General features: G+C 40.0%; 1 protein-coding gene across 1 annotated transcript in view; it reads left to right on the top strand.

Annotated features, from left to right (window-relative positions):
• kif18a (kinesin family member 18A) overlaps window positions 1–14974 on the top strand; it is a gene marked incomplete in the record, with an annotated part of 53347 nt that overhangs the window by 32058 nt on the left and 6315 nt on the right. The window contains 8 exon segments of the mRNA XM_042221011.1: window positions 3297–3473; window positions 3600–3674; window positions 3781–3881; window positions 8240–8402; window positions 8865–9029; window positions 9937–10058; window positions 10156–10445; window positions 12113–12163. Of these exon segments, the coding sequence (XP_042076945.1) occupies window positions 3297–3473; window positions 3600–3674; window positions 3781–3881; window positions 8240–8402; window positions 8865–9029; window positions 9937–10058; window positions 10156–10445; window positions 12113–12163 (1144 nt within the window).

The following is a 14974-nucleotide window of genomic DNA, read 5'->3' as shown; positions in this document are numbered from 1 at the left end:
GTTAGGGTATGTTGTAGCAGGGTACCTTACTATCATCTTTAGCTTTTTTTTTTTTTTTTTTTTTTTTTGAAATTTGTATTTGTTTTTGCTTTGGTTTTTTATTTTTATTACAGAGAAGGTGCATCCTTTGTCAATTTTTAGCTTTTAGATATAAGGATATAATCAAATATGATCTAGTAGGGTTGGGCCATATCATACCGTTCACGGTAATACCCGTATAATGTTAGGCAATGATAAGAAAATGAAATATTGCAATAGAATATGGGTAAAACGTGGATGCGCAGTGCCTTTGTTTTGATATGCACATGGTGGAAAAAGCATGGCGGCGACAGAGAATGAGAAGGGTGAAAGCGGATTGATGAATGAAGCAGATGAACCAGAATTGGTTTTTAAGAATGCTGCAACTTCAGTGGTGTGGAACTGGTTCGGCTTTCGTCCGTCAGATACACAACTGGCCATTAAGGTGTCGCAGTTAAATACAACAAAATAAAACCAGTACTGGTACCATAACAAAGAAGATTTATTCATAACACACGCGAAAAGACCCAGGGAAATCAAGTTAACGATTAAAAAAAAAAAAAAAAACGCTAAAAACCCTGAAAACCATCAATTTCACACCCGAGCCTCAACTCTCACGGCCCGGTACCAAACATTTCCGGTCCGGGGGTTGGGGACCGCTGATGGTAAAGCACGCCGCCACTGGACTCTATAGTGGTACAAATTTGATCTCTAGACTGATAGATAAGTAAATTACCAAATGTAAAGTTGGTAAAGTTGACAAGGGATTATGCTGTGGGACAGGAACTGGGCTACGTCATTTCGTTGTAATGAAAGGAACTCGTAATGCTTCAGCACATCAAGACATTTTGGATAATTTCTTGTTCGCAACTTTATGGGAACTTTTTGGGGATGGTCCCTGTCTGTTTCAACATGACTGTGCACCAGTGTACAAAGCAAGGTCAATAAAGACATGGATGACTGACTTTGGTGTCAAAGAACTTGACTGCACAGAGTCCTGACCTCAACCTGATAGAACACCTTTGGGATTAATAAGAGCGGAGGCATGCAACATCACTATCTCCCCTCACAGACGTACTTCTTGAAGAATAGTCCCGTAAATTCCCAATAAAAACATTTCTAAACCTTGTGGAAAACCTTCCCAGAAGAGTTGAAGCTGTAGCTGCAAAGATTAAGCCGACATATCATATTAAACCTTATGGATTAAGAATAGGATGTTACTCAAGTTCATATGCATGTAAAGGCAGACGAGGGAATACTTTTGGCAGTATAGTGTAGTTTAGCTTCTGCGACTCAGAGACACCTGTAGCAGCAATTGCTTGAAGTACTTGTTTTTTTTATATAAATTTATCGGTCTCACGTTATTTTGGAGGAATTTCGGTCCACTTGGCTTTTACGATGTCGCTTCAGTTTATTGAGGTTTGCAGACATTAATTTGTGCGCAACTCTCATAAGGTCAGTTTGGGCCAAGCTGTAGCTATTGGACAGGTGGCCTCACATTCGATTCAGGAATACTTTAGTTTATAAAAGTGTTCATGTTCGACTCAATGACTACAGAGCTCCCAGGTCTTGTGGCTACAAAACAGTAGTTGGTATGAAATATTTGTGCTGATATGGCATGACTCTGTGTATTATGGCCAAACATTTCCACTTTAGTATAGTCTGTTCAAAGCACATTGTTGCAGATGTCTTGCGCTGTGATCAGATGGGACTTTGCAAGCCTAATTGTGCTGCCACATTCTTTTTAGAGAGAAGATTCTTTCTCTTGGGAACTTTTCCAAATAAGCATTATTTTATTGTCTTTTTCAAATTGTACTGTCATGAATTTTAACATTTAACATGCATGTCAGGTCTCTGACCAGAGTTAGCATGTCAAATGTGTGATTGCGAAATATCTTGAGTGTTTTCAGTGGAATGTTCGGAAATTCCCAGTTTGATTGGCAGCAACAGTTGCTTCTTTAATGTCATTATTGATTTTTTCCTCCTTGGCATTGTGTTAAGAAACACCTCACCTGCTAAGAAGACGTAAAACGTTTGCTTTTAGAGAGGTGCTCACATTTGCTGATGATCATTTAATCAAATGCATTGACTGGCAGCACCCAGCTGCTACTTACTGCCCCCAGCTTTCTCTCCCAGCTCATGTCATTATTATGCACACATTACACTTTGATACAACCTTTTTAACAGACCTCCACATATGGGATATGGATCGTCTCCACGTATCCCATGTAAGCAAACTTTTTCTTCAACTGTGTTTGTATGTGTTAAAGAAAAGAGATGGATCAATAGAGTGACTGGACCATGACTTTTTCTGAAGGATATTGTATTTTTAACAAGAAGAGCCTCGACTAACTTTCCTGTTGTTTTGATATGTAAAAGGTGTTGGCTTGTTTCCAATCCTGCGAATGTGAATTTGGTGTTATTTCGTAGCTACTTGCAATGTTTAGATGAGTTCAGATTCTTATATTCACCTATAAGTTGTGGTGATCATTTTGCACAGACTTAATAATAATGAAATAATGAAATTAAAACAAACGGTTGGAGTTTGGCTGACATATTACCTTCTAGATACTGACTTTGGAACAACTTTGAACTCCTGATCTTATTAAAACGGTGATTTTGTTTCCCCCCCAAAAGGCACGGGTATCCTGAAACTCCCAAGACCTGACATGAACAATGGCTGAATCCAGATGTTGTCTTTTTTTTTTCTTCCCAAAGAGACGTGGAGGCACAGCTGTGGTCCCTAAAAGAGACCATTTTACACTCCTCTTGCTAACTCGTCTTTAATGTGACTTTCTGCAGTCCCAATGCTCACGAGACTCTGACTCACCTAAGCAGCTGTAGTTTATCTGCTGCCATTATTAAGACTTGAGCTATGTTCACAGACCAGCTGAGAAAGATTTCAAATCTAAAATGAACACTCCGTGCTGAATTTTGTTCCCTTTTAGGTTTATTGGTCCCCACCAGACAGTGAAATGTCAATAAGATTTTCTTGTGGCGGGTGTCCAGATGGAGATGCATCCTAGGGCAATTCCCATGAAGGGTTATTACTCTGCATAAAGTATAAATAAGGTTCAATCAGGTTTATTTTTTGTGTTGTTTTGTCTAATTAGTAAAAATCTCAATTCTGAGTTTGTTCCTTTTCTTTTTTTTTTATCATTTTTTTAAGTAAGCACAAGCTTGGAGAGTTTCCTGTGTTTTCTGGATACTTGTCTATCTACATTATAAAGAAACCTAACCCTTTTTGTGCCAACCCTGATTTTTCTCATGTGTTTCAGAGTAAAAAGGCTCATATACCGTACAGAGACAGCAAGCTGACGCGGATACTTAAAGACTCCTTGGGAGGCAACTGCAGGACGGTTATGATTGCCAATGTTAGCCCCTCTTCCAAATCATATGATGACACCCATAATACCTTAAAGTATGCCAACAGGGCTAAGGAGATCAAGTCCTCGGTTAGTGTTCAAGTCATATTGTGTTATGGTCACCAGTTGTAATCCTAGCTGTGATTCTTGGACCATGAATATACAAAATGACATTATATTAGCCATCCGTTTTTCTCTCTACCTTTACCTTGACAGCTGAAGAGTAATGTTGTCAGCTTGGACAGTCACATTGGCCAGTATGCTGTGGTCTGTGAGAAGCAGCGGCAAGAGGTAAGACAAAATAACAAACAGCACAACTAATTACTTTGTATTTGGACAATCGGACATGGACATGATAAATCCTGACTGATATCAATGTTCTATTTAATCCCTAAAGATCATGCAGTTGAAGCAGAAACTAAAAGAATATGAGACGAAGAGCACGGGGGCTGGGGCTTTTAGCACAATCTCTTCCCAGAAGCAAGAAGAGTTCAAAAGGTAAGCAAGTCCATGAGCGTGACTCAGAGTGTAACTTGTTACTTTATGTGTCATAACCACTTTTATTGTAAAGCGTGTAACTGGAATGAAGACAATGATTCAGGCAGAGAGCTTGTGGCCTGCATTTGCTAATGTATCGGACAATAATGACGCATTATGTGGTTTTGTAAATGGTTCTGGCAGCTGTAGATCCATTAGATTCTATAAAGAAGTGGAACAGGGAACGTAAGGTGTAATTGGGTGTAGTGGGTCAGGTTGTATAATCAAGAATGATATCCCAATTTACAGCATTTTTAATGTGGCCCTTTGTCTTTGTTCATTGGCATTTGTGGTAGATTAAATATTATGAAATTAGCTTTTAGCAATGAGCCTTTTATTAAATCTGCTCAGCAGCTTGAGAATATATTGAGCTGCTTGATTCAAGATTTATACTAAAACCATCACTTGATGGAATAAAATGAGGTCAGTGGCATAAATATGCTGTCTTGAATTGGTATGCATCGTACAAAGCCTTTATATGAGTTGCTAGATCTGCGTTATTTAATGTTTACATTCACTCAACTTTTAATCAGCGTTGGCTCCAAACTTATTGACAGCCTGTCAAAGAAGTCTCCAAGGAGGCATTCTGAAAACTTTGCAGACAGCACCCCACAATTCAAGAACCAACATGGCGTGTTATTTAAAAACAGCATGAGGATGTTCCAGTTTTTGTGTTTAACGAGTCTGGCTTTGAGTGTGGGCATATTTCAGTATCTTTGATCTAATGGCCAAATATAATAGCAGGCATGTTCAGCCATAACCCTGATGCCTTTGGCCTCTTTGAGTAGCTATGAAGTCTCCTCTGTGTTCAAAATGAAACCATTATTATAGACTTGTGAAATTTATTGCTCAGGACATGAGACTCATCACTGTTATTCTCCTATAGGGTGCAGTTCTAGTTTAAGAAGTCTTCTAGAAATGATGGTGCATGCTCGTTGTTATTTTATAATTTAATAAATAAAAATAACATATTTTGTTTATTAGGCTATTAGGGTGGGCAGGTGTAGTGTACTCAGGTGGGTTTAACTAATCTAGAGCTTTAAAAACAAAGCAAACCACCAAAAATCAACTTTAAATAGCACGCAGCATTCTTCAAAGATGAGGTATGAGTTAAGGTGACTACGTCCCTACTAAATAGGCTATTAAATGACATGTAACGAGGATGGTCATTTCCACCTCCATGTGGGGGGGTTTTCCCTTGGACTCTACTAGAGTAGTTTTGCATCACCTACAGGCCTCCCTTTAAGCTCACTGTCTTCTGATTGGCTACTCCTGTCAAACAGAAGATTTTAACAATAGATAGGGATTCAGGTGCTCATAGTCAGGTAGGTGGGATGACCGTATGAAGGAAGCTCTTTTTGATGTCAGAAATATCCAGGAGTAGAAAAAATGTGAAACAAGTATTAGTCTGAAGCCTGAGCTTTTTATTAACGCAGGGATTGCTTGCACATGCACTGACTTTGGCCATCCACCATTAGCTCCACTTTAAAGACAGCCACTTTACAAAAGGTACCTTTGAACACCAGACCTCGGAATCACAGTTCTGCATGAACAGTCGAGCAGTTTTTATGTAGCTGTTGTCTTGCGGCCTGTTTTGCTCTGTGTATTTTCTGATAATTAATCTGGGGTTTTGTAGCTGATTAAGAAAAGTGGTGTTTAGTTGCAAGACATCACTGTCACCTTTCTCCAGTACTTCCGGAGGGTTTCTCAAGACATTCCCAGTCCAAACAAGATTATCTAGAATTCCTAAAGCTTTGTTTGGGTTTGCCTTTGGATTTAATCGGAGACCCTAACAACCTCCACAGGCCCCTTTTTTAAGGAAAAGTGGCTGGTATTTAACTGCAGATGCATTCTGAATGTCTCCACCCCTCATCTCGTTCTTAAAGGAAGAACCATGTGACGAAAACTCCTTGTGACGGCAGAAAGTCTATGAAGAGCTTGTCCTCAAGTTTTTCCTAAACATTATCCCAAAGCTTAAATGCACTCTTAAACCAGGAGTGGCACTTTTCATGTATCGCACATGAAAACTGTTGCTAAAATAGGAGCAAAGTGACTTTGTTTGGCCCAAGGCAATCCTACACGCTTTGTATGCCGACATAATGTTGGTGTGCAGTGGCAAACACCAGCTGCTGTTTATTTATTTGTATGTGCCTCCATGCGTATATAATCACACTTAGGCCTTTAACAGAGTTTTTGAAAGCTGACCTATCCACAATGTACTGAAAACAAAGTGTGTGAGCCAATGATAGCAGTCCTGCTAAATTCCTAATGAAATGAGTCCAGCCCACCTTGTTTCCCTGATCATTTTTACTTTTAAGCAGCTTGTTTTTGTTACTCCCATGAAATGCTGTCCCTTGAAATCTGCGCTTAGGCCTCCTGGAAAACTGTTACTTCCTGGAAAACAGCGCGTCTTCAGTGATGACCTCATGCTGCACTAGTGGGTATAACAAGTCCCATTAAAAAAACATTCCACCCAAATAGCCTTTTTTCCCTCCTCTTTACTGATATACCACTGGTTTAATTGTTGGGATTAAATGTGTAATGTGTAATGTATAGTGTAGGAAATGCATCAGAAAAAAGACACAAATACACTTTCTCACAGCATTTAGAGAGAGTTCTTTATTTATTTTTATGGGCTTTTCCCCCCTTTGGATTAAATCTGCAATATTGTACTAGCAGATACAAGCAAATTTAACATCTGCAACATTTCCTCATGATTATTTACCTTTACTCATCCCTGAGCTACACTCAGTGCAAAGGATATGCATTTTAATAATAATAATAATAATAATAATAGTGATCGACAGTGTGACAGCAATTAACTGAACTTTCAAAAGAAAGCAGAATAAGTAAAGGGCCCACTTGGCTCTACATTTAAAGTAACTAACTAAATATTTGTTATTATGTGAATTATGATTATTTCTATGCAGACATTTTATCTGTCGGGATTTGAAACTTTTGGCACTGGACAGTTTTGTATTCTGAAACATAGATAAAATTACACAAATATGCAGTTAGTTGGTGTCTCCTGGGACCAAGTTATGCTAGCGCTTATTAAAATTGCTATAATCCACATTTAGATAGATTTCTTCTTTAATCTTGAGTCTCGAATGACAGCCGTGCCTCCAAAGCCTTTTTTTTTTTAAATGAAATTATATATGCACATTTATTTATTTTAATTTGGAAAAAAAAATTTCACATCATCACCATCATTGCATCTAGTAATCTTTCAGGCATTAAGCGGCATCTGTTGGGGTACTTGAGTTAGGGGTAGGGAGGGGGGCAAGAAAAAGCTGAATGAGTCTCCCTCCCACACATTTCATTCACTGGCATCAGAATTCACAACTCGCACAGTGAGAGGCTCTGAATAGAGGCTGCACGCTTCTCACACTATTAAAAATTCAGCAGTCTAGCAAGGCCACGACGTCTCCTACGTCACTGGAGTTGCATTGAAGAGTGCAGTCACATTTCAGCGACAGCTCTCCAGCCTTATTTACCTGCATACCTCTGCTATCTCTCCTCCTGAACTAGACAGCCCTTTGAATCCAACCTGGACATCACCTCAGCTCTAGTCCAGGAAGAAGCTAAGAAGATCTTACGGTCGCAGTGCAAACAGAAGTGGCATGTTGTGAAAGTTAATGATTCGTGTTAACATTATAAGAGATGGCTGTCATCAGATCATATACTTTCATTTATTAGCTGTATTATTGCATTTGCTAATGTATCAGACAATAATGACGCAGATTAGATGTGTTGTGAAAATATTACATATCTCGTGGCCTTTTAAGGAGCTATTAGAAACTTTTAAGATCTTTTGGCACTGCAATGTATTGATAGATTGATAGATTTGCCCCTTTACATGTTGCACACACAGCAGCTATTAATCACATTTGGCTCCAAACCCTCTGGTGGTGTTGTTTTATTGCACTGGATTATACTAAGAAGTGTTTCTAATATTTTGCCCCCATTCGTCTATGTGAATCGGAGGGAACCAAAGCAACTTGCAGTGTAATATTTTCCCAAAGCTGCAGCGCCACGGCCTCAAAAATCACAAGCGTCTCTTTGACATTACCAGCAAAACTGAAACCTTTTAGCTTCACACTTGCATTGCAAGCTGTTATCACTCCTGTTATTGATTTTTTTTTTCTTTTAAAGGGCAAATCCACATTTGCCCATTAAAAGTATACATTACAAAGTATACACCTGCTCTGACTTTATGTAATTACACACCAAGTGGGTCAATTCATATTGCTTTTTTTAAAAAAAAAAAGTTTGGCATTTTAAGCTGAAGCTTCTAATGAAAAAGTCTCTGTCTCCAGGGTGTCAGAAACGCTGCGGCGAATCTTCTCGAGCCGAGCCCAAATCAGGCAAGAACAGCTGGATTTGGAGAGACAGCTGAAGGAGAATGAGCTGCGCCAGCGCTACAGTGAAGAGGACAACCTGCAGGTCCAATACCTCTGTGCCAAGGAAAAGACTGAGAAGGTAGCTGATGCTTACTCTGCTATCCACAGTTTTCATCATCCCTGCAGAAAAACAGCTGCTGACTCATCGTTTCACTTCTCCACTCCCTGTAGTTGTCTCAGTCTCTCATTTACGCCACTACGGGAAAGGGTCACTGCTCATCAGTGCCTGGCTCTTTTCTGTCATGTGTGTGTGTACCAGTGTTATTTTCAGCTGTGATAGCATTTAAAATAGAAAAGAGAATTCTTAAGAAGTGTTTAGTACCACACCTGTGTACTTGACTATGTGCGTATGTTTTTAGTCTTTTATTTTATTCAAATTGTTGACCCAACTTGTTTCCGACATTGGCTCAAAACCAGAAAACCCCAAAAAAACAGCTTGTTCACAGCTATAATTATTCAGACCACGAACACAGTTAATGGTGTGTAATTCTAATACGAGCACAACACAATCCATGTTACCGTTTGATGTGTTTTTCAACAGGCCACTTGTAAGCACGAGCGGAAGATTGCCAGCTTACGGACTCAGCAGCAACACATTTGCAAGCGTTTGAAGGAGGCAGAAACGCGCTTCCTGGAAAACGACGGCTGGCTTCACCGCGTCGAGAACGAGATTAGGTTGTTAAAGTCGAACGATCAAACCACAGAGGTGAGTTGAACTGGTTGGCCCGTTCAGTGTTTTTGGGTTGTTGTTTTTGTTTTTTTGGGGGTTTTTTGGGGGGGGGGGTTTAACTGGCGGTACGAAAAGAGCAATTCACTGGCAAACATGAATCAACTTCCATCCTCCTTTAATTTGTTTATTTATTAAGTATTTCTGATCATTTTACGCAGTCAAGATTGTTAATACTTGTCGGTCTTTGATCAGTAGAGCCAAATAGTAAGTAACACTACCTAATTACATAACTTGGAAGACAAGTGAGCACGATTATATGAAGAGAAAAACTTTACAATGTGGGTTACATCCGTCAAAACTCACTGCTTGGTGTTTTTTGTTTGTTTATTTTGGAAGGTGGGCTGTGTCTCTACTGGTGTCGTGACTGTCTTTGTTTTCTTCCCATCTGTTCTCCCAGTAATTAGAACCGTGCTCATTTTATTTCTCTAGCTCACTCGTGGATCACTGAAGAGAATAAATCAATACCCTTTACTCATCCCTCACACAGCAGCCAGTTACCTAAAACCATGTCCATGTTATTTTTTTCTGCTTTATCCTTTCTTCCAGGAACTGACCCAGAACTATGACGCACCACCCGGTCAAATGTTCTCTCTGCTGTTGTTTCGTAGTTTCTTTACGTCAGAGTTCCCTTTTTTTTCTTTTTCTTTTTTTATTCCCCATCTTTTTCCCCTCCCTTTCCTTACCCTGAGTTGACAGCTTTTCTGGTGAAACATGGATGAACTTTGTGTCTTTTCCCTAGTATCCTAACCCCTCTGCCATCTTTTTTTTTTCTTGGTTCTTCTTCTTTGTTCTTCTTCTAATTCTGCCCTCCAGAGTACTTATGTTAGAATGGCTTTTGACTTGTCACTTCTGCTGTCTGACCTCAATTCTCCCCTTGGTTTAGGTGTTAGAGAAGGAGCTACACTGCCACAGATTTGAGCTGCAGGTAAATGATCTCAAACAACACATCAAGCAGATGGTCAAGCTCACCAATCTACAGGATCAGGAAAACAAGCGCATGCAAAAGTAGGTTGGGCCAGAGTGAATTCACTCTGAATTAAGTGAACTCTTACTGCGGCACACCCAGAGAAGTTTGAAAGATCGTTTTCCCGCTTCTTTTCAGAATGGTGAACATCTTGCTGCCAGCTTATAGTCGGCATTATTCTGCGCTGCGTGGAGCCGGGCTGACCACAGAAGCTGACGAGACGGACAACCAAGAACTCGAACACCTTGTGCTGAGGGAGAGGGGCGTGGTCTGGGCTGACCAGGAAGGGGCGGGGCCGCAGCAGAAAGGTGGAGGGATTTGTGTGGAGTCACAGGAGACAAATGAGGCAGGAAAAATTGGACTCCGCAGCGAGCTGGCACCTGTCCTCTCTTTCACACATCTGCAATACCACCAGAATAGCCCCTGCAGTAAGTCATCACACTTTTACCACCCTATTCACTCTTTGGCTACTAGGTTGCATACGTGAAGAGGAGGGCAAGTAATGCTAATGAACGTTAAATATGTTTGTTTTTAGTTCACCAGGGAATACAGAAATTATGAACAGCACAAAATCCAGCTGGAGAAATAAGGGGAGATACATTTACCCAGTTCTTCAGGTGTATTTGACAATCTCACTTCTACCAGAAGCAATCAAAGAGAGCAAGAGAGAAATAAAGAGAAGGGTTTTGATGCTAAATGAGCCTGTGTCAGTCATTTATGGGAGGAAAAGTTTTGTGTTATGAAAAGGAAGCTTCTAGGTTTTTTCATCCACATCTTGTTTGTAATTACCACAGCACCCCTTCAGTAAATCCATACAGGAGTTTTTTTTTATGCCAGAAGAGTGTTGGGGTGTCTCAAGCTGGATTTACACTAATCAATCAAATAGCCAGTATCAGTTTATTGACTTAAGATACTAAGGTAAGTGCGGACATGTAACATCTGTGTGAAAGGTTTCCAGTTCAGTGCGTATCATTATATGAATACTAACCTTTAAAGAATTCAGTATATTGTGATTTTTAACGTAACATTGTCATTATTTAGTGTAACACATTTTAAAAAGGGGATGTAAGGTTCACATATGTTAATGCTTATCCCGTACCTCCCCAGTTTGTCTTACAATTGAGTGTATCCAGTGTTCGGATCACAAGTTCTTCTGACACCAAGTCTACATGTGTGACACCTAGAAGCAAGTTTTTATTACAGCATCAAATATAAAAATTCAGTTGTGCTATAAGGTAGTTTGGTAAGGGGGAGTGTTTATGGCATTAGTCCAGGTCCATTGTGTGTGGCGGGACCCACGAGACGGCACAGTTCATTTTTAACTGTCATCTCTGCATGACCTAGCAGCACTGGGCCCTCGTGACATATAAGCCATGACAGACAGTGGAGCATGAACTGAAGCCGGCCAACAATATTCACTTACTTTGATGGTTGTCTGTTGTTTGTCATGCAGTAAATTTTGACTTGGCTGTCTGCGCCGCTGCTTGCATGTTCAGTATCGTATTACTTTTCGTTTTTGGTGACTTTTAATGAAATACGCCGACAGTAAAAGGAGGAATCCGATCACTCGTGAATAGCGGCGTTGCAGCCTCTCTTGGGTTATAGTTTCGGTTGTAAATGATTATTAGGTGTTTTTGTACACACGCCAAAACACTTGAAGTTGTTCTTTGGGGGAATTCATTATGAATAAAAGTTGGAGGTTTATGCCGCTATTGTTTTCCTGACTTCACATCTCTGCCACATTCGTGCATCATGCATTGGCTTTGACAAAGTTGTTTTTTAAAATGTTGTTTGTCCTGCACATTTTACGTTAGCCAGATTGCCTTTTTTTTTCCATGATAGAATCACGATTTGTTACTGACTGAACATCTGCGCTGCCTTCACAGAGAAAATTGGATAAGAAGCGCTCACAAATGTTTCACCTTCGTATTCTTCTTTGTCACGAATGCATTCAGTGAATCATCTCACTCAATTTTAAAATATATATCCATGTGATTTTACCAAAAAATTTGTGAAAATGTTACATTGTATGAAAGAAAATCTAAGAAAATTGATCCTGTAGTGTTTTAATGACACTTGAAAGTTTTATTCACAGGTTCAGAGAGGCACGCGAAAAGATTGTGCAATCCTTCTCCATCACCAAAAGGTAAGTCAGCTCTGCTCTCTGGTTAGTAATCACTCTAAAGCCCCTGCGTACTTGTTAATCCTACTCACTTTTAGTCATTCACCTATTTGTGCTCCCCCTCATCACCTTTTTACCATCAATTACTCAAACACAAATTAACAGACAGTTTTATGTATAACGGAAGCAGAAACCAGTTCGTAAAGTGTTTTTGTTTTTTTTGTTTTTTTTGTTGTTGTTTTTTATTAATTACCATGTAAACTGGAAATTGATGTGTTCGCCTTCATTTCTACCTTGCTGTGTTTAGCTGTGAAGAACTTGTTCAGAGCCATAAAATACACAATAAAAATCAGACACGTAATATAATGTGATTTATAGTTGCGCCGCTGACCCTCTGTCCCAGCCAAAAGTTGAATAATGAAATGAGCTGAATGCTCGCAAGCTGTTTTCTAGAGGGAACTCTGTACATGCAGAGCCTTTAGGGGAAAGTCACACAAAAATCTTTGTGAAATATGGCTGTTCAAATTGCCTGTAATGATATTTACTGCAGGTGGTCTACATTTCATTGAAACTTATTGTGGGAAATGTTACGTCTGAAGAAAATACTTCTGCCAGATGACCAGAGTTTCTTGAATGGAAATGAAATATGGAGGCATCAGGGAGTTTGTCACCACCTCTATTAAATTTCCCTGCAATATATTGTAATAAGCAAGCTCTGATAGTGCACCGACTTGTTTTTCTGATATAAAAAGCTCCACTCTCTGCTTGGTCTGTCTGACCATGACTAGTCTTTATACTTTGCTGGTCAAACAAGGTTTTATTGTTCTTTTTTCCATTTGCTCTTATTAGTTCCACATAGCAGCACCTTTTCCTGGACTAATGTCTGCACACATGCTGCATTTGTTTGACTTAAATGGACAACCTTTGCCTTTTAATGCTTTGTTAGACACAACCAGAAAACTGTGGGTACACCTAATGGATAAACTCCAATGGATACAGTTATCTTTCTTAATTGAGTATATAACGATGCACATAGCAATGAACAAAAAACAGGAATTTTAGGTACATTAAAGTATCTCGAACCACTAAAGTCACTAATCCGTCAGTGCATACTCGCCAGATCCTTTGGGGCGTGGCTTGTTCTGGTGCATTACACAAACGGCCGATGGGATCAGGGTTTCGCGAGTCCCAGAGAATACTTGGACACTGTGTTGCATGTCTTCGGCTTTTCCTGATGTGGCAGGCTGTATTATTTTCCAGTACGCAGCGGTCATCTGGGAGCGTCGCTGCAAAGGGAGGGGATTGAGCTGGGCCTGCGGCAATGTTTGGTTTGGTCCACTAAGTAGTAACCTCTGAGGCAGAAAATGTGAACAAGAACACAATCATAGTAACAGATACAGGAAGTTTTTAGACTTAACCTCGAGTACTGCAAGTTAGTAAAGTGGACGTCACTGCTGTGTTTGTGTCTTTCTGAAGAATTTTAGTAGTATCCAAGTAATGTTATGGCTTACATCCATCCACTAAAAGCAGCATCAACCCCAAAACCCAGGTTGCTCAGCAGGACATTGCTTTGCGAAGAGATGATCATTGGGCTCCACGTCACCTGCCAGTGGATTTAATGTTCTGACCGACAAGTAGAGGTGTGCATGCAAGCCTTTTTGAGACTAACCAACAGCTTGATTGGCACCACTCACATGACACATCATATGAGTGGTGTAATTTGGGTGCTTAGTAACTGCATCACTATTTTTCTTTCATTTGTATCATGTACAGTTGCAATTTCATCTCAGTTCACTTGCACTCACTGACGCACACTTGCATCCTTCAAAAACAACTCTGCCCATCTTGGATTCAGTCCAGAGGCAATAGTCGTACATGCATGTCATATATGCACACAGACACAAACACGTGTTATATACACACGAGTGCTGTGGTGTTAATCAGCTGTGCAAAAAGCATTTTTCCAGTTTACAGACATAATGATACAGAGATGAAATGGCACAGGTTTTTAAGTTAAGGTGGCTTATTTTTAGCATTCAGACAAAGTGCTCTGATCTTCTCATGGTGCTGTTAGTCAGTCCCTCACTGCTTCCTCGGCTCTTAATGGAAGTCACTGCAGCATGTTAAGAAAAATAGCTCCACCCTGCAGCTCGCAAAGCCAATCAAATTTCATCGGTTTTAGAGAGGGTTGTGGTTTCAAAGGAGCGTTAACTCTTTGTGGAGTGCTTTATAGCAGCAATTTACACAAACGTGATCACAGTAAAAGAGACTTTCAGCCTTTTACTGTTAATAATTATAAGACCACAGATGCATTTATTAATAGTTCTGTGATTTTTCATTCAGCTATCTCCCACTGCCTCCCACAGGCTGTTCTTTTTATATCTTTCTGTTCGATCTTGTTTCTAAATTCTCCCATCTACTCTTTTTTTTTTTTTTTTTTTTTCACCCCACCCGTTAGATCCTTTTTTCTTCAAACATCTTTCAATGTGCCCCCTCCCTCCATTCTACCTTTCTTTCCCTCCTACCCTCAAATGTTTTTCTGTGTCTGTCTAGCATCTAACCCTCCCAATCCCTCTTGAGCTTCATTCATGAAAATGCAGATCCACAGCAGGGCAGGAAAAAACGTCAACAGACGTAAACTCCCCTGCTCCACCAACCAGAAAAGGCGCACTATAAAAAACAGGCAGCAGCAACCAGGCGACCCTAATTCAGTGCAGCCTCCACCAGAAATAGCAACTCATGCATGTATTAATCCCCTACAAGCCAAAAATATGTGATTGAAGGAACTCTGCTGCCATTTATTGCTGGGGACAACTTCAGCCACAGGAAAGGTCT

This window comes from Haplochromis burtoni, unplaced genomic scaffold (genome assembly GCF_018398535.1).
Source record: "Haplochromis burtoni strain Fernald_Lab_line unplaced genomic scaffold, NCSU_Asbu1 Contig_59, whole genome shotgun sequence".
NCBI classification, from domain to species: domain Eukaryota; kingdom Metazoa; phylum Chordata; class Actinopteri; order Cichliformes; family Cichlidae; genus Haplochromis; species Haplochromis burtoni.
The sequence above is the reverse complement of the archived record's forward strand: the minus strand, read 5'-3'. Positions and strand labels throughout refer to the sequence as shown.